Here is a 22,478-nt window from a genome sequence, read left to right on the forward strand (position 1 = left end):
TCACCAGCTCTTACAGGTCGTCTTTGCAGCTCTGTTTTACTGTGCACTTACATGTCACCTTTGAAGGACACCTGTGCTTTAAGCGATTTCTCATTGTGAACAACAACATCTACTTCTACTGGGCAGTCAGTGAACAAGCAGTAGCCAGAGCATTTAAAAACAGGTGAGTTCCTGGTTGATCCTTGATTTTTAACCCTGTGTCCTGTAAAAGCAAAACTGCAATGTGGATGGATTGTGCGGATGCCTGAAGAGATAATGTTTGTCCACTGCAATCCCTTGAAGTGATCCTTTTTTTGTTTTTTCCTTAGTTTTTTCCAGTGTGCTCGAGGAATAAATAAAAAAGGAAGGTGGAGCAGGAACCCTCAGTGTGAAAAATTCATCTCCTTTGTCTATACTGACATCATCTTCCACCTTCAGATCTGTCTTCTGGATCTAAAAGAGAAATATTAATAATAGAAAGACAAATATTTTATTATTTTCTATAATATAATTTCATTTGTGTTTCAACACCTGTGGATTTTTTTTTAAAACACATAGTAGTAAATGTGTAGAAGTTGACATGTAAGTAATATGATATAATTTCTTACATCTTTCTCCTGCAGGTCAATTTTCATTTCCTTTGTAGTGTCCACTGTTACCACTTTCTTTCCTTTTATTAAGTCATCCTCCCTCATATGTTCTTTTTCGTCTTCCTTTTGAAATGATGTTATTTCTTGTGTAACTTCTTCCTCATTTACAGCTTCAATCTCTGGTGCATCTTCCTCTCAATCTTGCTCTCGTAGTGCTGTCTTTACCTTCTTTGGGCCATCTTTCTTAACATCCATATGTCCAAAATCGTTATGTTCTTCAGATTCTTTCTTTCCCTCTTCTGCCTTTAAATCATCCTCATCTTGTATGATGTTTTCTTTTTTCTTAGTGTGTTGTTTTTCATTTTCTTTTTTAGAATCACTCATGTCTTGTGTAACTTCTTTCGCTTGTGCACTTTCACTCTCTGGTGCGATTTGTGAAAACAACAGAGGGGGGATGCTTTTGAAAATTTTTTTATGAAATGCTTTTAATAAGACTGAAAATTAATTTAGTGTGATCTCAGTTTAATAAAAACATTGTAAGCCTACGTTAGGTCTATTAATTGTAATGATTTTAATGTCCACTGTTATTAAAAAAAAAACAAATTATATAGAGAAAGTGAGAAAAGAACACAACAAGCTTTTTGAAATTCCCAAAATCAGTTAAACCACTGCGTCACAAAATGATTCACTGTTTCGAAGCGCTCCAAACGATTCGCGTATCACGAATCATTTGATTCAGATCGGGACATCAGAGCGGGTTTGCGGGATGTTTTTATTAAAAGTAATTTAGCAGGGGCAGGGATGCATAGACCAGAGGGAGGGAAATCCCCCATCCCCCCACTCCCCGGCATTCTTTTTGTGTGTCATACATATTGAAATATACATAAGAATGAATGTTTATTGATTATGTAGATAATACAGCTACACAAATTAACACATTGTGAAAGTATATTTAAATTGAGAAAAAATAAGTTATCAAAAAGGAGAAATAAAACTCCATACAACAAAGTTTCACTTGAACAGCCTGACAGCTGAGTATTTTTTTGTTCATGAATGTTTTTATTCGTTCAGGGCTCGCATAGAAAATTACTACAGTAATGCAACGTTGAATTATTGCATTACTGTGTTTGGAGCGCTTCGAAACAGTGAATCATTTTGCGACGCAGTGGTTTCACTGATTTTGGGAGTTTCAAAAAGCTGGTTGTGTTCTTTGCTCGCTTTCTCTATATAATTTGTTGTTTGAATAACAGTGGACATTAAAATCATTACAATTAATAGACCTAACGTAGGCTTACAATGTTTTTATTAAACTGAGATCACACTAAATTAATTTTCAGTCTTATTAAAAGCATTGTCAAAAGTGACCGGAATCCATTGATGAATTACAATTTTTTTAGTTACATTTTTGTTTACTTTCACATAACACGAGTTGATAAAATGTAGCAATTAACCAACAATGAAGTCATGACAAGGATTTATGGATGCCTTCTGTTGCTTTGGTAGTTGTCACATCCACTGTTTCTCTGTGTTCTGGGTCAGCTGCTGTCCATGGTTCTGAAGCTCCACATCTTCTCGTCCTCATTCCAACTCAAACTAAGAATGACGTCAGAGCTGCTGCCTCCTTGATAGGGATAGCAAGTTAGATTCCTTAGCCTGATCACTTTCTGGGGATTTATAATACTGAGATTATATTTTGCATAAATATGCACTGTCATTATTGTGTTTTTGTGCAGCAAAGTCACAAATCAAGAATGTCAAGACTAAAGACACTAAAACACACATAAGAGTAAAAGAGAAATACCAAACTGTTGAGCCAAACATTAAACAAACTTAGTCAAGATCTTATATTTGTGGTTAACCCAAAGCCATGTAAACATATCCAATCTGATATTAATAAAAATAAACAACAACTAAATTTAAAACTGACATTTGCACTAGTAACCACGTGATTACTTATATCAAAATTATTTGGCTTTCGCTAGTAAGAATTGCATTTCTGAAAAAAACAATTTGATTACATTTTTTATGAGTTTTCAAATACAAGTGTATATTGAGAAAGATATCATTTTTCATTATTTTGGCGTCCAATTATTAAGGAATAATACAGTAAAATGATATGAAAATCCCCACAGTGGTATATGGGCACATGTAGAACAAGAGTCTAATGGAGTTTGCAGAAAACAATTTGATTTTTATTTTATATGAATTTTCAAATCTGACTGTATAGTGGAAAAAATATCATTTTTCATGATTTTGGCATGCAATTATTAAAGAATGATACAGTAAAATGATAAGGAAATCACCACAGTGATACATGGGCACATGTAGAATAAGAGTCTTGTTGAGATTGTAGAAAACAATTTGATTAAAATTTTTTATGAAGTTTCAAATCTTACTGTATAGTGAAAATGATAGCATTTTTCATGATTTTGGCACGAAATTATTAAAAAAATGATACAGTAAAATGATTTGAACATCACCACAGTGGTACGTGGGCACACGTAGAACAAGAGTCTGGTGGAGTTTGCAGAAAACAATTTGATTTTAATTTTATATGAATTTTCCAATCTGACTGTATAGTGAAAAAGATTGCATTCTTCATGATTTGGCGATTTATGATTTTTTTATTTTTTTATTTTGTTCCTCATTTTGGCATGCAAATATTAAAGAATATAACAATGACATGGCAGTTTGGTTTTATCCTAAAAAAATAAATAACAATTTAGATTCTCTCCACATAAGCAGGATACACCATGCAATAGCAGGAACAGATTGAATGATAACATACGCGCTTATAACACTTAAAACGCGAATGAATTCAATCATTCTTATGAATAAATATGACAACCGAAGGAGGATTTACTCAAATAATTAGGCTGTAGCGCTCGCACGTTAATGTATACCACACACCGCCGAGTAGACGCGCAATGAACTTGAAGCGCAGATGGCGTGACTGCAGTAAGGGGACTCACCAGAACCATTGGCTCAGGAGAAACTTCTGCTGTCTCTCCCTCATTAGACTCAATATTAGAGCTACTACAGGCAAACGTCTTTGTTATTTATTGCATTTTGCAGCATTGGTCTCAAAAAATAAAAAAAATAAAAACCTAAGTCCTTAGTTTCTCCCAATCACCTTTGTCTTTACACTTGTTGCTTTCCATCACGAGCTCTCTCTCCTTCTAATCAATTTATAAGTAAAAAAAAAACAAAACAAAAAAAAAACTTTTTGTCGGCTGTCAATGCCACTTAATCTGACACTTTTTATTTGATGATGAGCCAGCCAGGCCTGGACTTCTCTGGACTTCTCCAGTCTGGCCCTGGGAGGGATGATACTGTTGTATCTCGATGACATCATCGTGGACTTCCAGAATCTGTAGCCCTGTTGAAAAAGGACAGCATCCCAGCACCACAACATAACTGACCAGCATATGCTGTTTTTTTCCAACAGAGAGAGCATGTGCTGATTAATCGTAGGGCATATGAAAGGGATATAATACAGTTAATAGAGGAATTATAAACTGCTGGCATTAATTGACATTACAGAATGTGTTAAACAGTTGTGATAAAGGTTATAAATCTCTTATTAATTTTTCTGGAAAGAACAAATCTATATAATACAATACAGGTAGAAGTATTATTTATTTTAGCATTTCCCTTGATTTCCTTGGCTCACTCTTCATCCCAGTTATGAGACGGAATGAGCACCAAAAGCTGGTTTGCCAACCGCCATAAAACATCAAAAGACGAAGAAAACAGACCTTTATTTTGGTCTGGCGAGGTGACGTCATAATACTGCGACACGATCCTGCATCTGTGATTCGACTGGAGAAAGGTTTGTGATTTTAACAATTTTAAGTGTTTAAATCGGTGTTTAAATTGAAATAAAACTGTGCAAAGAAATTAATACCGAATGCAACACTGTAATGCTCTATGTAGGGACGGAGAAACTGAGATTTTCGAGTCAACTGAGTTTGCTTATCAAAATGATTCTGGCTGCAGACATCAGGACGTTTCTCAAGTACACAAAGCTCGGACTCGCGTCCTCGGTAGTGCGAACACAAATCGGGTGTTACAACACATTCTGTGACCCTTGTAGACGCTGTTCTTACTGTATAACAAAGCAGAATTGGGCACGCAAAGAGCGTGCAGGTTCATGGCGCTCGTGCACTTCGAATGAGCGCGTCCACACAGTCTCGTCGCGTGCGCGTCAGTTCAATGTTCAACCTCCTCTATTGTGTAGTTTATCCATCCAGGAAAGAGGCTGAGTCTAATATGAACGAAACATTTTCATAAAAATAGAATGTATAAAATATTACCTACAAATTTATAAAACTAGAATATTTTTTTAATATATTAACATTCTATATATATGGTCGTTTTATTATTTGAGTGCTAGTTTTGATTGTTTTTTTTGTTTTGTTTTTTGTTCTATCAGGTCATTTAAGGGCATTAACGATCACTCTGACTGACACCCTCACTAGTGTGCTGACTACTGAATTAGGGAGCTGATTGAGACGCCCAGATATTTAGTTGCATTAATTTTTCTATATTTTAATTATTCTCTCCCTAATCAGGACAAAGTGTCTAAACACAGAAAAACTCCTGCGGAATCATCCGAGATCCATGTGACACAAAATTATAAAGATGGCATTTATTAAAGAAGAGAGTGAAGACATGAAGATTGAAGAAGCGTTCAGTGTCAAACATGAAGATACCGAGACACCAACAGGTTGGTTTTCATTCTCAAAACGTATTAAAATGTCCTGCTCAAATGTAGAAATATCATTTATTTCTGTAGTGACCATGCTTAATGGCAATGTGGAAATGTGGGAACCACTGGTTTGTTCATGGGACCCACATTTCCACATGGTCATTAAGCTGTTGCCCATGTAGTCACAAAAATGGATTACCCACACATAAGTACTGTCCCACTTTACTTGACAACTTCACAAATAATAAAAAGTGGTACAATAAAACTATCAATGCGGTCCCAAACATGATTTATTTACATAATAAAGTTAGAGTAGATTTAGAGTCATTTAAAGTTGTACAAAATAACACATGACAATAGAGTGGGATTTTGGGTTTACGAAAACTACAGTTACACAATACTGACTGTTAATAAAACATAAGGACACTGATCCTGATAAACAGTTTTTTACCGTCTTCCCATTAAACCATTATATTATTAATTCAGACTGATTCGCAAGCACAGAACAAGCACTAACACAAGATCATAGCTGATCATAACCAGTCATCTCCAATGATATCACAATGGAGGGTATTGCCTCCAATCATGGGATTTTTTTCCCCCATTCATTTTCAATTACCCCCCACTAAACCCATGGCAGTTATCGGTTAAACTATCCCTTTAACTGACTTAGTTAAACTAACATTTACTAAACTAACATAGCACACCTTGTTTGTTGTCTTTATTTTATAAATGCACAAAGTTTTGTTGTTGTTTTGTCTGTATACAAAAAAAGTAAACCCTTTACAGATTTGATTGCTGTATTGCTCTTATCTGTACGATCACAACTGAAAGTGTAATTTAAGTTCTTTTAGGGGTTATCAGGAGAAAATGACTCATAACGCGTAGGGATAGTTCACCCAAAATTTAAATTCTCTCTTTTATTCACCCTCACGTTGTTCCAAACGTGTATGAGTTGCTTTCTCGTGTTGAACATTAAAAAAATATATATTTTTAAACTGCGTCCTCTAGAAGTTGCAATGGGGAACATCTCGTTGTGACCCATGTCTGATGCAAACATTAAAAAAAAAAAACAGTTGGCCGGCAACAGCCACTGACGTCCCTACCAGTGTGACTATAGAATAAATAGGCACAGAGAGAACATGTCTTTCTCTTCTTCTTCTTCAGCTTCAGTTTAGGAGTGCATGTTTCTCACCAGAGGCTTTGCTCTGATACCTGCAGTTCACACGGCTCACATACTGTGGTGTGTGTGTGTGTGTGTGTGTGTAGTGAAGAGCAAGCGCAAGCGTTCAGCTCTTGGGGGAGTTGGATGCACTCTGCTGCGTTCATTGTGATGTATTCGCAAGACTGTGAGGGGATGTATTTCACCATTCACCTGAGTTTGTAGCAACATGAGTGTGTTCACCTCTCGCCGTAATAGAGAATTTCACCCTTCGTGCTATTAAGCAGGTAGCCTCAGCCATTTGCAGGTCTATGGTGGTCATGGTAGTAACAGGGAGACATCTGTTGGTGAACTTGGCAGATATCAGGTACCTCCGTTAAGATGGTAGTCGAGAGGTTCAGGGAGATGCCTTCAATCCTTTACGAACATCCTGGTCTGAGCCTGAACATCATGGGGGTCCTGTTCCATCTTGGTCTGAGGTTCAGAGACTGACACAGAAGGCTAGTGTTGCGGCTCGCGCTCCTCCCCCACCTGCAGGTATGTGTGGGAGGAATATATATATATATATATATATAGAGAGAGAGAGGGAAGTAGGGCGATTATGGCTTAAAAGCAAAACCTCGATTAATTGAACATTTAACCTCGATTACGATTAATGAACGATTATTTTGTTTCTGTTTAGTTTTTTTGCCCTCATAGTTCACTGACAAGGTTTGTACTGTAGCCTAAATATGATTGACTATTAAAGGTGAGATATTTTTTCCTATTGAAAGAGCAATCTGACATCATAGCATCATATCAGCAGTTATTTTATTTATGTTCGTAACATTTCTTACAGATTATTGCTCTCTTACAATTAAGCGTGTGTGCTAGTGTAAAAATAAATTGCTCGAGGAGGATCTTGATCAATGAGGAGTTTACTCACATTAGGTTAGGTTACAATACAATTTCAGATTACTCACAAATAACAGCATTATAATCATGGACAAAGAAGAACTAAACAGAGAGGGTATTTAAGCACACAGAAGGTAATGAGGGAACTGGAGACAGGTGGGGATCAATCAATTAACAACACAAGAGGAATACCAGCGGAGGGATGGTGGGGGTTCTGGAGGCAGGCGTTGGGCAGGCAAGGGGCAGGCAAAGAGGGAGCAAGGAAGTAGGAACCAGGGCGGAGTGGATGGAGGGAGGAGCCTGGAGCAGGAGGAGCCAGATGGTCCTCCAGAGACCAGCCAGGGATATCCACGGTGGAGTCGACGGCAGAAGGAGCTGACGACACCAGGGGGCCGACAGACGGGGACTGCACAGGGGGGTGAGGAGCCCAAGATGGAGCACTGCAGCCGCAGAGCCAGGGTGAAGCTGAGGATCCGGAGGGCCTAGGTGGAGCAGAAGGCTCAGGCGACCAAGGCGGAGGCGGGGCCCTGGAAGACCTCTGCAGAGCGGGAGTGATGGAGGTGGAACCAGAGGGAAGGAGGAGCCTGACAGAGCCGGAGGGGTGGATTGACGAGGTGAAGCCAGAGGAATGGAGTCCCGAGGCAGCGGATGGTCGATGACTGACCAAGGTGGAGCCGGAGGGACGAGGGAGCCCGGTGGAGCAGGTGGGATGCCAGGCCACAGTGGAGACGAGGGAGTTAAGAGCCAAGGCGGAGCCGCTGGGTCAAAGGACCAAGGAGGAGTCCATGGCTCGAAGGCTGGAGGCGTAGACAGGGAATCCACACGCCAAGGCGGAGCTGCAGACTGGTAGTCCAGCGTCGAACCATCGCGCCCAGATGGCGCGGATTGAGGGTGAGCTGCGGGACTGATTGACTGGCACCAGCAGAGATGAGGTCGAGGAACTGGCTGGTCTAGGAGGAGATGAGAGGAAGGATGGGAGGAAACATAGGAGGATCAGGGCTGGACAGAACCAGCAGAGAGAAAAGAGATACAGAGCTTGGTTGAATCAGCGGGAGTGGAGCAGGGGGACTGGCAGGTCTAGGAGGAGGTGGGAGAAGCCGGCTTGGAGGGACTGCAGGAGACACAGGAAATTCAAGGCTGGGCGGAACCAGCGGAGATACAGAAAATTCAGGGCTGGGCGGAACCAGCAGAGACACAGAAAATTCAGGGCTGGGCAGAACCAGCGAAGACACAGAAAATTCAGGGCTGGGCAGAAACAGCGGAGACACAGAAAATTCAGGGCTGGGCGGGGCGAGTACAAGGGTAATAGAAAGACGTCCCTCTCTAGAAAATGCGTGAAATATGCATTTTGTGTGAATGGCTTGGTTTCAGTTTTGACGTAAACAAGATCTTCTTCACACTCTTTTTTTCCGCGATATTTTGATTGAACATTGCAGCAGTGCTGCATCTATTTGCTTCAACTGAACGGGTTGACAAAAACATTCTGATGCAATGACACTTTTATATTGTCATCGCATCTCGTGCGCCACTCATAAAGGCCAAAGTATAATTTGACCATCCGCATCCCCGCACCGTCCGCATTATGCATTGTCGTCATCAAGAGGGCTCGCAGACAGCCGCACATCCGTCCACACAGTCTCAAAAGGTGCCTGCACACAGACGGGGTGTGCAGCTGTCAACAGCGCATGCACGAGGTGAATGGTGACAGATGTGGTACTACTCATCGAGATCGTCCGCCTTCTGAAAGCTGTGCGGATGAGACAGAACTGAACGCTGAATGTGAAGTATGCCCGAGGTGGGCCTTAAAGCTGCCTCCTTAATGGACACCTACAATTCGAATGCAAGATTTTTGCATTTGAATGTGGAATTTTTTTTTTGACAGCCCTAGTGCTAACATGGTAGCTCGATATAATAATACACATCTGATCATCTAATCACTTGGATGTCCAAACCATAAAACAAATACAACTGACAAAGTTTAGTGAAGACGCAAGCCCATCAACCGGCGTTCACCTCCTGTTTTGCTTTTATGCCACTGACTAGAAGGGAAAGAGTCATGTGGCTACACACGTGGCAGTATGCTTTTAAGGGGGAAGAACAGGATTAAAAACCCCAAATAACCGACATGGGAAAATTACGTAGGTTAGAGGTTCTGAATTTAGGTTTCGATTAATCGTCCAGCCCTAGAGGGAAGATGGCTTCTGGGGGAGCCTTCTTGATCATCAGGCCCCCGGCACGGCACTGCAGGAATTTCCTGGATGTCTGGCCACATCGCCCTGAGAGGCCTCCTGGTCATCTGGAAATCCCTTCTTGTGTATATTTCCGTCTTGGATTTCCGTCTTGTGTAATGCTGCCTCAGGCAATACTCCCCTCCCCTTAGAGGGTTTTATTTGAGCTTGCCTCTCCCATTCAGTTCAGCACCTCTGTGAAGCTTGGGTAACTTTAAGGTCACAGGCTAAGCTCTGTGTACTTCTGAAATCCACATGGTGCACTTTCTAAAAATCCACATAAGTGGTAAGTGTGCATGCAAGACACACTTTCTGAAACCTGCACAGTAAGGGTTACGCACTCAGCTTTTTTCCCTTCCTTTGAGTTGGTTTCACCCAGCTACCTTGGGCTCCACTCAACCAGTGTGACTTTAGTAACACACTTTCAAACATCACTATCCTCATTGTTTTAAAATTAAGGATGTCTGACTGGGTCGCCCTGACCCTTACGTAAAATAACCATGGTTTTATTATAGTAAAACTGTAGTAACCCATGGCTTTTTGGCGTGTTGACTACCATCTGTATAACCACAGATTTACTACAAATACCATGGTTAAACTATGGTTAATTTGTGGTTATCATGGTTTAACTATAGTAACCATGGTTTTTTGGTTTTATTTGTAGTAAAACCATGGTTAATTTTCATAAGGGGAGGGGCTCCCTGGTCACCTGGATATCCCTTCTTGCTGAGGGATATCCATTCCTCTCGATGCTTGGAAAGCTTTAACTACACATGCTAAGCTCTGTGTACTTTCTGAATCCATATGGTGGTAAGTGTGCACATTGAACACTTTGCACACTTTTTGAAATCCAGTATGGTAAGGGAACAAAAGCTCAGCTTCATTCCCTTTCTTCGAGTTGGTAAGACCTTGGTTCCTTGGGCTCCACTCAACCAGTGTGTTTTTATTAAAGCACTTCAAGCATTGCTTCTCTCAACATGAAGGGCCTGGCGCTTCCCCTTAATCACCCAAGTTGAATTCCTTGCTCTGTGGGCTGTTCTTGTCGTAGTTTAGCAGCAGTCCCCTTTACCAAAAAGGGTTTCCTATGAGCTGGCTACTCTCTTCCTAAATTTGGAGTTCTCCTCTCACATGAGAGTAGACCTTCTGTTTGTCCCAGAGTACCTGGCAACCAGCAGCATCAAGTAATCTAGGCCTTCCTTCAACCCTACGATGCACTAAGTTTTGGCTAGCTTGCAGGATGCTTACCCTTCTGATTCTCATCATCAGACTATAGGTCGAACCCCTCTCTCTTTGAGAGTTGGGTATGTACTCCCTCAGCTAGGTAGCCTACTGCTGGCCGTTCCAACATTGGAAATTGCTGCAGGTTGAGCCCCCCCCTCTCAGGAGAGTTGGATTGTGCTCCCTCAGCAAAGTAAATTTCTGCTAGCAGCTTCAGCATTATCACCATAGATCGAGTTGATGACTCTCGAACATTGTTTTGGGATGCATCATTTCCTTCTAGAGCTGCACTTTCAGAGTACCAGGAAATCCCCCTTAGAACAAGTATATAAAAATCCACGTTATGTAAGTGTGCATGTGAAGTCTTTGTGCACTTTCTAAAATCCACACTGTGGTAAGTTAGCACGCTAGCACTATGCTTTCCTTCTAGAGACCTATATGGTGAGGGCTTCGCACAGTTGCTTCGTGCCCTTTCTTGAGATGGTAAGCCCCGTTCATCCTGTGCACCACTTCACCGATCTAAAGAGGGTTAGGGTGTTGCTACTAGGGATCTGTTGAGACAGTTCCTTCAGCGAGCCTTATGTAAGAGCAAAAGGTACCCACTGTGTGACAGCCAAGACTTAGTTAAAATGCTAGGCTCTTTGCCATATCCCTATGAAGGAATCTTTCTTGATTCCAAGCTTTGAACTCTACCCAAAAAGCGGGTAGAGGCCTTAACAGGTAAGTGGGGTATGTAGCCTAGGCCTTTGGCCATTAGGGATAATGTCACGGACAGCTGTCTAATGTCCCAGGGGCAACTCCCATGGAAATGGTAGTTTCAGTGCTTGTCATGATTCTGGCTTGCATTTCTCTCAGCATGGCGGCGTGGGTATACTGTTCCACATAGCCACCCCTAGAGGACGCAGTTCGAAGTTCCCTTGAAAGGGAATGTGTCAGGTTAAAAATGTAACTATGGTTCCCTAAGTAGGGAACCAGACACTGCGTCGTCTAGTTTCCTGCCATGTTTTGGATGCAAGCTTCAGACGAAGAAGTGAATGACGTGTTCTCTTGGCGTCTATTTATTCTATAGTCGCACCGGTTGTGACGTCAGTAGCTGTTGCCGGCCAACTTGTTGCCGTTTTTTCAATGTATGCTTCAGACATGGGACACAATGAGGCATTCCCCATAGCGACCCTTAGAGACACAGTATTTAATTCCCTACTCTGAACCATGGTTACATAAGCTATGTACATTTAGCAAAGGAATTGATTCAATTTAACATTAGAGTTTGAGTAATAACTATGTACACTGAAACAAACAATAATAAGATTTTCTTATTTCAATACTTACATTTTACTTTAATAATAATGATCATTTATTAATTTGTTACACAGACATTATTTTACTTTAAATGTATGTTTGCAGAATCTTGCAAAATAAAAATTAAGTAAAATCTTCTTAAATAAGTTACGTACATTAAGCAAAGGAATGGAGTAAATTTAACATGGCCAGTTACAGTTCAAGTAATATCTATTTAGTTTACTTTGTTAAATATGCAATCCTCAAGTACATTACTCTGTTACAGTTCCTATAATTTACTCAAAATAGCACTGGAAAATAAACATGCTGTTAAAGGTAAGCATGTTTGCAGGTAAGCAAGTAGACCGCTTGTTATCCTTTAAATTTTTCCAGTTTCATTAAATTAAATTAAAAGGGGAGTTTAGGACGATAACAAAATTTTTGAGCAATTATAGACAAATATCAAATCTTCCTTTTATATGCGAAATTATAGAAAAGTACGTTTTTAATCCAGCTGAACAATTATTTAAACTCAAATGGATACCTGGACAATTTTCAATCTCGTTTCAGACAGCATTATGGCTCAGACACAGCACTCATTAAGATAATAAATGATATTCGCTTGAATTCTGACTCTGAAATATCAGTGCTGGTATTGCTAGATCTCAGTGCTGCGTTTGACACTGTTGATCATAACATACTACTATAGAGACTGGAAAACTGGGTTGGGCTTTCAGAAAATGGTATTCAATTGGTTCAGGGTCATACTGAGTAGGGAGATGGCTATTACGATCTTGTTTAGCTTGTTAATGCTCTCACTAAGACAAATAATGAGAACCAAGTTGCCTATCACATCTATGCTGATGATATCCAGATTTACCTAGCCTTATCTCCAAATGACTACAGCCCCACTGACTCCCTCTGCCAATGTATTGATGAAATTAATAGTTGGATGTGCCAGAACAAGGGAAAAAAACTGAAGTTACTGCATTTGGAAACAAAGATGAAGTTTTCAAGGTGAATGGATACCTTGACTCTAGGGGTCTAATAACTAAAAATCAAGTCAGGAATCTTGATCTGGTTCTGGATACATACCTTAGTTTCAGTAATCATGTCAAATCAGTAACTAAATCTGCATACTATCATCTAAAAAACATTGCACTAATTAAATGTTTTGATTCCAGTCAAGACTTGGAGAAACTAGTTCATGTCTTTATCACCAGCAGGGTGGACTATTGTAATGGGCTCCTCACCGGCCTTCCCAAAAAGACCATTAGACAGCTGCAGCTCATCAAGTACGCAGCTGCCATGATCCTGACTAGACCCAGAAAATCTGAACATATAACACCAGTCCTAGGGTCCTTACACTGGCTTCCAGTTACATTTAGAATCGATTTTAAAGTACTATTACTCATTTATAAATCACTCAATGACCTAGGACTGAAATATATTGTAGATATGTTCATTAAATATAAACATAACAGACCACTCAGATCATTATGATCTAGTCAGTTAGAAATGGCAAGGGTTCACACAAAACAAGGGGAGTCCAGTTTTAGTTATTATGCCGCCCAGAGTTGAGTCCCATCTCTTCACCAGCAAAAAATGCACCCAGGTCCGGAAGATGGCACCATCCCTTTTCTTGGTAGGAAACCTGTGGAGTCAATGTCCTGACAGGCTGGCGTTTGTGCAGCCTCCACAAACACAATAATTTCCCATGATGATGATGATAGATCGAAATACCAAAACTACTTAAAACGCACTGAGACACGACCGCTCTTACTGAATACCAACCTACTTTGCACTGAGCCAATGCAGATAGTGGCAAATGACTCCCTCTCATGATGTAATATGACGCAGTTTTGACACCAGTTACGGAAATTGTCACTTTTTCTACTAAATTTGAGCCCTCATGTCTTGTGCAACATTTAAAATCCTGGATTAACTTTTCATATGGTTCATATAATTTCATATTTGGGAACCTTTTTTTTTACCTGCAATATTAACTTTAAATTTGAGCTTAAAAGTCCTGCAGAAACTCTGTTAAATGTAAAATTGTTTTATTAATTGATTCATAGCACTAGGCTAAATGTTAGAGTGTCTGTTGCTTTGTAACATTAAACTGGTTTTAACTTTGTATTTGTCTGTTTTTACCTCAGACCTGATGTCGCTGAATGAGGGAAGTCAAGAACTGAATGAAACGGATGACAAAGATAAGAATGGGAAACTGCATGATTTCAAAACTGAAGAAAAATGTATTAGTTGCTCACAGACTAAAAAGACTTCGTCACAAACTCAAAAAACAGAAACTTCAAACCTTAATCCCAACATGAGAATTCACACTGGAGAGAGAACTTACACCTGCCAACAGTGTGGGAAGAGTTTCTCACGCAATGGAGATCTTAAGACACACATGAAAATTCACATAAAAAATAAACAATTAATATGCCCTCAGTGTGGAAAGAGTTTTACACAGAAAAAATACCTCACAGTCCACATGATAATTCACACCAGAGAGAAGTCGTTCACCTGCCCTCAGTGTGGAAAGAGTTTCACATTTAAAGGAAGACTTCAGACTCACATGAGAGTTCACAATGGAGAGAAGCCATTCACCTGCGAACTATGTGGAAAGAGTTTTACACAGAAAAGATACCTCACTGTCCACATGAGAGTTCACACTGGAGAGAAGCCGTTCATCTGCCCTCAGTGTGGAAAGAGTTTCACGTGTAAAGAAAGACTTAAGATTCACATGAGAGATCACACTGGAGAGAAGCCTTTTACCTGCCCTCAGTGTGGAAAGAGTTTCACATGTAAAGGAAATCTTAATGTTCACATGAGAGATCACACTGGAGAGAAGCCTTTTACCTGCCCTCAGTGTGGAAAGAGTTTCACGTATAAAGGAAAACTTAATATTCACATGAGAATTCACACTGGAGAGAAGCCATTTGCATGTGATAAGTGTGGAAAGAGTTTTACACAGAAAAATGGCCTTAATATCCACATGAGAATTCACACTGGAGAGAAACCTTTCACCTGCGAACTGTGTGGGAAGAGTTTCTCATTTAGTAACGGTCTTAAGGTTCACATGATAAATCACAATGAAAAGAAGCCATTAATCTGCCCTCAGTGTGGAAAGAGTTTTATGCAGATACACTGCCTTAAAACCCACATGATCATTCACACTGGAGAGAAACCTTATACTTGCCCTCAGTGTGGAAAATGTTTCAGGCACAAAGGAAGCCTTAAGGGTCACATTAGAATTCACACTGGAGAGAAACCTTTCACCTGCGAACTGTGTGAAAAGGGTTTCTCATTTAGTAACGGTCTTAAGGTTCACATGAGAACTCACACCGGAGAGAAGCCATTTGTATGTGTTCAGTGTGGAAGGAGTTTTACGGAGAACAAACTCCTTAATGCCCACATGCGAATTCACACTGGAGAGAGTCCTTTCACCTGTGAACTGTGTGGGAAGGGCTTCAGGGACAAAGGAAGCCTTAAGGGTCACACTAGAATTCACACTGGAGAGAAACCTTTCACCTGCAAACTGTGTGGGAAGAGTTTCTCATTTGGTAGCAATCTTAAGGTTCACATGAGAACCCACACTGGAGAAAAGCCATTTGTATGTGATCAGTGTGGAAGAAGTTTTATGGAGAAAAAACTCCTTAATGTCCATATGGGAATTCACACTGGAGAGAGTCCTTTCACCTGCGAGCTGTGTGGGAAGGCTTTCCAACAAAAAGAAAAGCTTAAAAAACACATGAAAATTCACTAAACTTTTTTTTTTTTAATTGTCATTAGTGCAAATAGACAGGAATCAACTTAAGCATCATTCAAAATCTGAAAAAAAGCCTTTTATGTGCCATCACTGTGGAAAGAATTACGCAAACCTTGAGAGTCACACTGGAGAGAGATATTACTAGTGTCTTCAGTTTGAGAGGAGTTTGTCAAAGCAGCTTGAAATGCCATTTGTGAACTTATTCTGGGTAAGAAATTACCGTTTTCCCCAGAGTGACGAGATTTAGAAAAAGGAGCAATTTCTATAATCATCTGTGCATTCTTTCTCAAAGACAATTCAGTTGTACTCAATATATTAAGTACATTTTTTGCATTCACATTTAAATACACAGTGTAAAGTCATGATACCCTTTTTGTGTTCTTTGTTAAAGCATATAATAAGAAACATTTTCTGACACCATGACTACTACTTTTACTTGCATCCTTGACCTCTTTATGCTTCCCCATGAGGCTTTTTATTTTCTTTTGTCCACATGTACTCCTGTGGCTAGTAAGGATGGGACGTTACACCTACCTCCCGATCCGATACTATCATAATACTTGGGTGCCAATACAATGGCACAATGTATTGTGATATATTTATTTTTTTAGAAAGTTTGATTCTACAGGTATTGTAGCTTTCCTCTGCCTTGTATATACACAAATCTGGCGAAACACGGAAGTAAAGCAGCGCCGCCATTACTGCGTGCCTTGCTGCAGAAGTAGCGTGTTGGTAGCAGCGGTTAGCTGTACGAAAAGTTATTTTTGAGTTTTTTTTAGTAGGTATGCTGTCCAGTGATCCCGGGAAGAGCGTGTTGTGTGGTTGACCGTTTTAACAACAGCACAAAACTACAGGCCTGGAATAAATCAGTTTGTGAAATTTGCAAACCTTTGTTGCACATTGACTGCCCATGTTTATGACCATACGGATTACACAGAGCGCCTGATCGAGCGGAGGAGTATTTCTTGTTTGAATTTTGTAATAAATTTGACACAAACTGAGACCTGAGACTTTTTTTCTATCATAAGTAACCTGCTCTGTCTAGTCTGTCGGTCTCCGTGTCCTCTTTTCGATTTTTCTGTGCGTGAGAAAATGCATGTGAGAGCATGTGAAGAGCATCAATTGCGTGTGTCTCACATTTTATTGCATTTGTATTAGTCTTTTGAAGAGGAAAAAAAAAACAAATTCAGTGGGTCTTTTACAAACGCAATTACAATCGGCAAATCGGTCGGACTAAAAGGGGAAAAAATAATTAATTTGGTCGGTCCTAAATTGACAGGGTCGGTCGGGTTATGGCAAACAAGAATATTTTTAAGGATGGCATAATAAGTTAGTTATTTGAAACTTGTGAAGCTTGTGAACATATTAGCAACACAGCTAGTAATGACAGCGTTCAATTTTATTGTTGTCATCAGTTAATACACTTCTTAACTACATTACATATTTTTACATGAAGTTGTCAATAAATTACCTTTATCAGTAAATTTTGGCCACTGCCTGACATTATCTACCCAATGTTCCCTTTCACCAGACATTTTTTGTAATGAGCAGGATCCGCTTTCATTGAAATGTCATTAGAGGGCACCGGCAAGTGTCACACACTTCGCAGGCATGCAGTAATGGCGGCAGTTCAAGATGGCAGCGCCCATAGCGTTCGCAGCGGATTGTATAAACAAGAAATAATTTAAAGTAATGCATTAAATGTTAATATAGATTCTGGTATAAAAAAAAAATATTTTAAAATTGTAAATAAAAATAATCGCAGTAAATAATGAGTCAATTTTTGTCTTTGTTTGTCCCATCCCTAGTGGCTAGCTGTGGCATAGCTGACATACTATGTTTCCATCCACCTATAGTAATGAGCATTTTTGGATATTACATATCCATGATGGAAACAGCAAGATGTGCATAAAAAAACTTATGCACTCAACCAAGTAAGATCAATTTCTTATCCCATAAGAACACATGGGTAGCACTTTATTTTACAGTCCTGTTCCCCATGTACATAATATTTACTTATTATAGTAATTACAATAACTATGTAATAACTAGGTACTAACCCTAAACCTAACCTTACCCCATGTAGTTACCTTGTATTACCAGAACTTTCTAAGTAAGTACACGTACTGTAAAATAAAGTGATACCAACACATGCATATACTATGATGGAAAGACTAAAAAATAAATTTATTAAAGGAGAGCTATTATGCAAAAATAACTTTTATAAGGTGTTTGAACAACGTTGTCTGGCAGCAGTGTGTGAAAACAACCAGTCTATAATGTAAAAAATCTACCCACTCAATTTTATTATAATACCAATAAATTATGAACAGTCTCTCCAAACGAGTGGTTTCAGATTCTCCCTATGTACACGTCACCATAGGGGAAAATATCCTGCCCATTTGTTATGCTCTTTGCCCTATTAACATATTAACAGCCCTGAGTGAGAAGCAGCAGTCCACCATTACGGTTTTCTTGCTGTTGCTGCGGGATAGTCAGTGTCAAAGAAGCATTAAAAGTGTTGTGTTTTGGGATGGCCCAACGAACATAGGAGTCTCCATAAACTTCCTTCATTTGAACCGAGGACACTGAGGTTGACTTGGTTCGTACACATTTCATACCAATACATTTCCATGACTTTTGAGACAATATTCATGACCCAATGTTCCATTAGTTTACAATAAGTATCCATTCAAATTTATCATAGAATATATTAACTAAAATAAATTACTATTATTGCTACTTTTTTGCTTTCTATTTGCTATACTTGTGCCAGATGTTACTCCACGCTGAGAACATATCACATCACTGAATATTTACATTTAGTTAACAAATATTACCTACTAAACTTAGGATCTGAATTTTGTTTTAATTTCAGTCTAACACTATTCAAGTACAAAAAAATATAGAAACGAATAAACTGTGACTTAAAAACAGATTAGATTTACAAGTTATTCAGCCTGGTGCAGAGAGTAATTTTATATGACTAAAGTTATTTATTTATTAAACTTTATTTCCAGGTCATTTGTTTGTGCATATATAAAAGGGCATTTTCCCTAACCTTATTAATCTTTCATATCAAATTCTTAAATTTTTCTTAATTTCACTTAACTCTCAAAGACCGAGACAGCTGCAATCAGGCATCTCTGGGGGTTTGAAGTGGTTCAGAGCAAGGCATACTGCTAACAACTCTAAGCAATTGATGTGCCAATGCAGCTGCGGGCCCGTTGTATGTGGCCCCCAAGCCAGGGGTGGAGGCATCAGTGTAAACCACAGCTTGCCTGAAGATCTGCCCGGAGGAACTAATGATATGACCACGTCGTGTGGGTTTGGCAACAGGCTGGTGTAACTTGGACCCAGTGAGTGCCACGCTTCCACGCCCACCTCTGGACTCGGCCATAAAGCCAGTGCTGGAGCAGTCTCATATATATATAACAGGCCGAGTGGTGTAAGTGCCACTGCGGCCGCCATATGCCCCAGGAGCCTCTGAAAAAGTTTCCGTGGGACCACTGTCATTCCCTTGAACGTATTCAAGCAGGCTAGCACCAACCGTGCACATTCCTCTGTGAGGCGCGTAGTCTGTTAAACTGAATCCAACTCCATACCGAGAAAAGAGAACCTCTGCGTCAGCAAGAGTTTGCTCTTTTCCCAGTTGACCTGAAGGCCTAACAGGCTGAGGTGCCAGAGCACCAGGTCCCAGTGCTCGCACAACTGATCTCGAGATTGTGCTAGTATCAGCCAATCTTCTAGATAGTTGAGAATGCGAACACCCTGCTTTCTGAGGGGAACGAGACGCCTCCGCGACTTCCGTGAAGACACAGGGAGACAGGGACAGCTAGAAGGGCAGGACCTAGTACTGATATGCCTGTCCTTCGAATACAAACCATAAAAAGGTCTGTGGTGCGAAAGGATCGATACATGAATGTACGCGTCCTTCAGGTCAATCACTGCAAACCAATCTCGGGGAAGGACGCACACAAAGATGTGTCTCTGCGTCAACATCTTGAAATGGTAGCTGGTGAAGGGCCCGGTTCAAAACTTGTAACCCACTGCCTTTCTTGGATACAATGAGGTAAGGGCTGTAAAACCCTGTCTTGACGAGGCAGTTAGAAACAGTAAAAGCGGAACCACAGCCGTACCCACAGTGGGGCAACGAGGTGGAACTCAGGTACCCAATTCGGGTAGCTTGTGAGCTGGCCGGAGATGGGTATGAGTTTGGAGTACAAGGTTCACCTGGTTCCACAGATTGGCAGAGGGTGCGTGAGTAGGGCCATCATTAACGCTCTCAAACCGCCCGCTGCTGCCATCTGGCGAAGGAGGAGGATGAGTAAAGTCCAGTGCTTGGTCGTTTGCAACTCTCCATGCCTTCCTGGGAACCAGAGATCAAGAAAACCGCTCTCTTGTCGAGATTTCCAAATTCTCCACCCAGCCCTCCTCCAGGGGAGGGAGAGGTGTCTTCACCATCCCCCAGAAACCAGCTACCTCTCTTTGGGTCACCCGTCCAGGGCCTTTTGCTCTTCCGCTTGCTGGAGGCTGCTGTGGATGCGGCATGGATGCAGTAGTGGATGCACGGAATTTTGTCGACTACCCTTATTTCAACCAGAATCTGGATGGTGACCACCCTCATTCAGATCCTTCAGTGCCTTGGCTTGGTGCACCTGCAGTAACGCCATAGCATGTAAGACGGAAGCAGCTTCCCCTCAAGCCATATATAGGCACTGCTGGTTAGACAAGAGGAATGACTATAGTCCCAGGGAGGAAGTACCGGGTCTCCCCGCCAGCAGGATGCAGACTTAGGACACAATTGCGTCGCTACTGCCACCTCTACTGGGGGAATCTGGTGAGGGTGGTGAGGGAGGAGGAGCCCATCAGCCGGTTTCTGACAGTAAAAGGTGCTGTCCACAACCTGGTGAGCTCATCATGCAGCTCCGGGAAGAAAGGCACCATGGTGGGGCCGTGAGGACCAGTGTGAGCTAGCATTCAATTAATTCCTGGCCAACTCCATGATCAGCCATAAAACAGTGATTCTGTCCAAATTCCCTATAAAATCTAAAAGGATTCCCTTTGTGCTACATTAACCTGTTTCCTAACATATATTGGTCGAGAATGAGGGGCAGTTTATTCTAAATTGTGAGCATAAACCAAGTTATTTAATCTCTTCTGTGGATGAAAGATGAGAAGCTTCCGAGTTGAGATGTATGTGACAAGCAGCGCAACCGCTTGAAAGAATGAATACAGAGAAGGCTGTAACTTGAGTCCGCCTCTCCATTGTTAAACTGTGGTAAGTGAATTTCAGGTTATCTGAGATTGAATGGGAGTTTTTTTAAAGCTTGATTAAGTAAATTTTAACTTTGTACCCACAGTGAAGAAAACCTGTTGTTTTTACATGTCCAGAGAAACTGGCAGAGATTTAAGATCCTTCTAGATCGCCATCACTGTTTCCATCAACTGCAGTGTGAAGCTGCTATATGAATAAGGTTAAATGTAATTCCAAATGAACCAAGAGTTTAAGCGACATACCTCAAAACTAGGTGTTTGTTATTTGTACGGTGTTGAAATGCATTGACATTTAATGTTACATGCATAACTGAACTAGCAATGCAACAAGTCACGTGTGAGTCCATTGGGGTTTGTTTTGGTTGTCAAAGTTACGATTGACATGGAAGTCTTAACCTACTTCTGGAGCAATTCTGAACTGCGCATGCGCAGCACATTGATGCCATTGTAAACAAACTCCACGGTGTTGCTAAGCTAACAAACCGGTTTTGTGTACATTGAAGTCTATGCTAAAGCCACTAGCCTCAAAGATTAGCAGTTAGAATTAATATTGAGTCGTTGACTACAGTGTCTGTATGGGCAACGTTAAAGTGATTAAACCCTTTATACATCTCAACTGATATATATTTTCTCTTTCTCTTTTTCTTTTAGTTCACCATTTTCCATTTCTTACAACTTAATCTGCATTTTACTAGGAGAAATACTGTTCCACAATTATTTATTGTGTCAAATTCAAACTTAATTAGAACATTGAAGTTATTTGGAATCATTCAAATTTTTCTCTCAGGTCATTTTATACAATCATTATTTTTGATATTTCCTTTTGGGCATAGTCATTTTAGGTAGAAATAAGCCTTGAACTTTGAAAGTTTAACCCTCTGGAGTCTAAGGGTATTTTTGGGACCTGGAGAAGTTTTGTCATGCCCTGACATTTGTGCTTTTTTCAGTTTCTTATAAACATCTAAATGGCTGAAGTCTAATCTCACTATAATCAGCACAAACTGGGCTATAATAATATGTTAGCAGCATGTATGTACATTGTGTTTTTGAGAAAAAATAATGATGCATGGTTAGTGAAAAAAAAAAAATGTTAAATCTCTTGGATAAGGCAATAAAACACATACAGAACAATGGTTCCTGGGACTTTTGAGAACTGGAGCTTGTAGCCAAGAATTTCTTTCTAAATTATGTGAAAATCATCTTGTTTACTCACTCACAGAAAACAATATATTGGTTTAAATTTTCTTTTTGTTAGTAAAAGTCATATGCGAGAGGGTGTGAACTATCATGAATATCATTGTGATTTACATCTGAGAAGACAAAGACCTGCATAATGAGCTGCATAATGAGCTTTTCAGTCAACTGT

The 22,478-nt window shown here is 40.2% G+C and overlaps 1 protein-coding gene across 1 annotated transcript; it reads left to right on the top strand.

Moving 5' to 3' along the window:
• The first annotated feature begins 4,212 nt into the window (after positions 1–4,212).
• LOC113066133 (gastrula zinc finger protein XlCGF57.1-like) lies at positions 4,213–16,258 on the top strand. The gene is made up of 3 exons (XM_026237809.1): positions 4,213–4,401; positions 5,144–5,298; positions 14,220–16,258. Exons 2-3 carry the CDS (start codon positions 5,214–5,216, stop codon positions 15,830–15,832), a joined length of 1,698 nt encoding a protein of 565 aa, XP_026093594.1. The 5' UTR covers positions 4,213–4,401; positions 5,144–5,213; the 3' UTR covers positions 15,833–16,258.
• Positions 16,259–22,478: the final 6,220 nt, after the last annotated feature.

The sequence above is a fragment of the Carassius auratus genome, chromosome 4, assembly GCF_003368295.1.
Source record: "Carassius auratus strain Wakin chromosome 4, ASM336829v1, whole genome shotgun sequence".
Taxonomy (NCBI): Eukaryota; Metazoa; Chordata; class Actinopteri; order Cypriniformes; family Cyprinidae; genus Carassius; species Carassius auratus.

Excerpts from the sequence above, each read along its gene's own strand:
- LOC113066133 (XM_026237809.1), top strand. The coding sequence starts at position 5,214 with ATGGCATTTATTAAAGAAGAGAGTGAAGACATGAAGATTGAAGAAGCG. Across the intron at positions 5,299-14,219 it reads AGATACCGAGACACCAACAG|ACCTGATGTCGCTGAATGAG; the intron begins GTTGGTTTTCAT and ends TTTTTACCTCAG.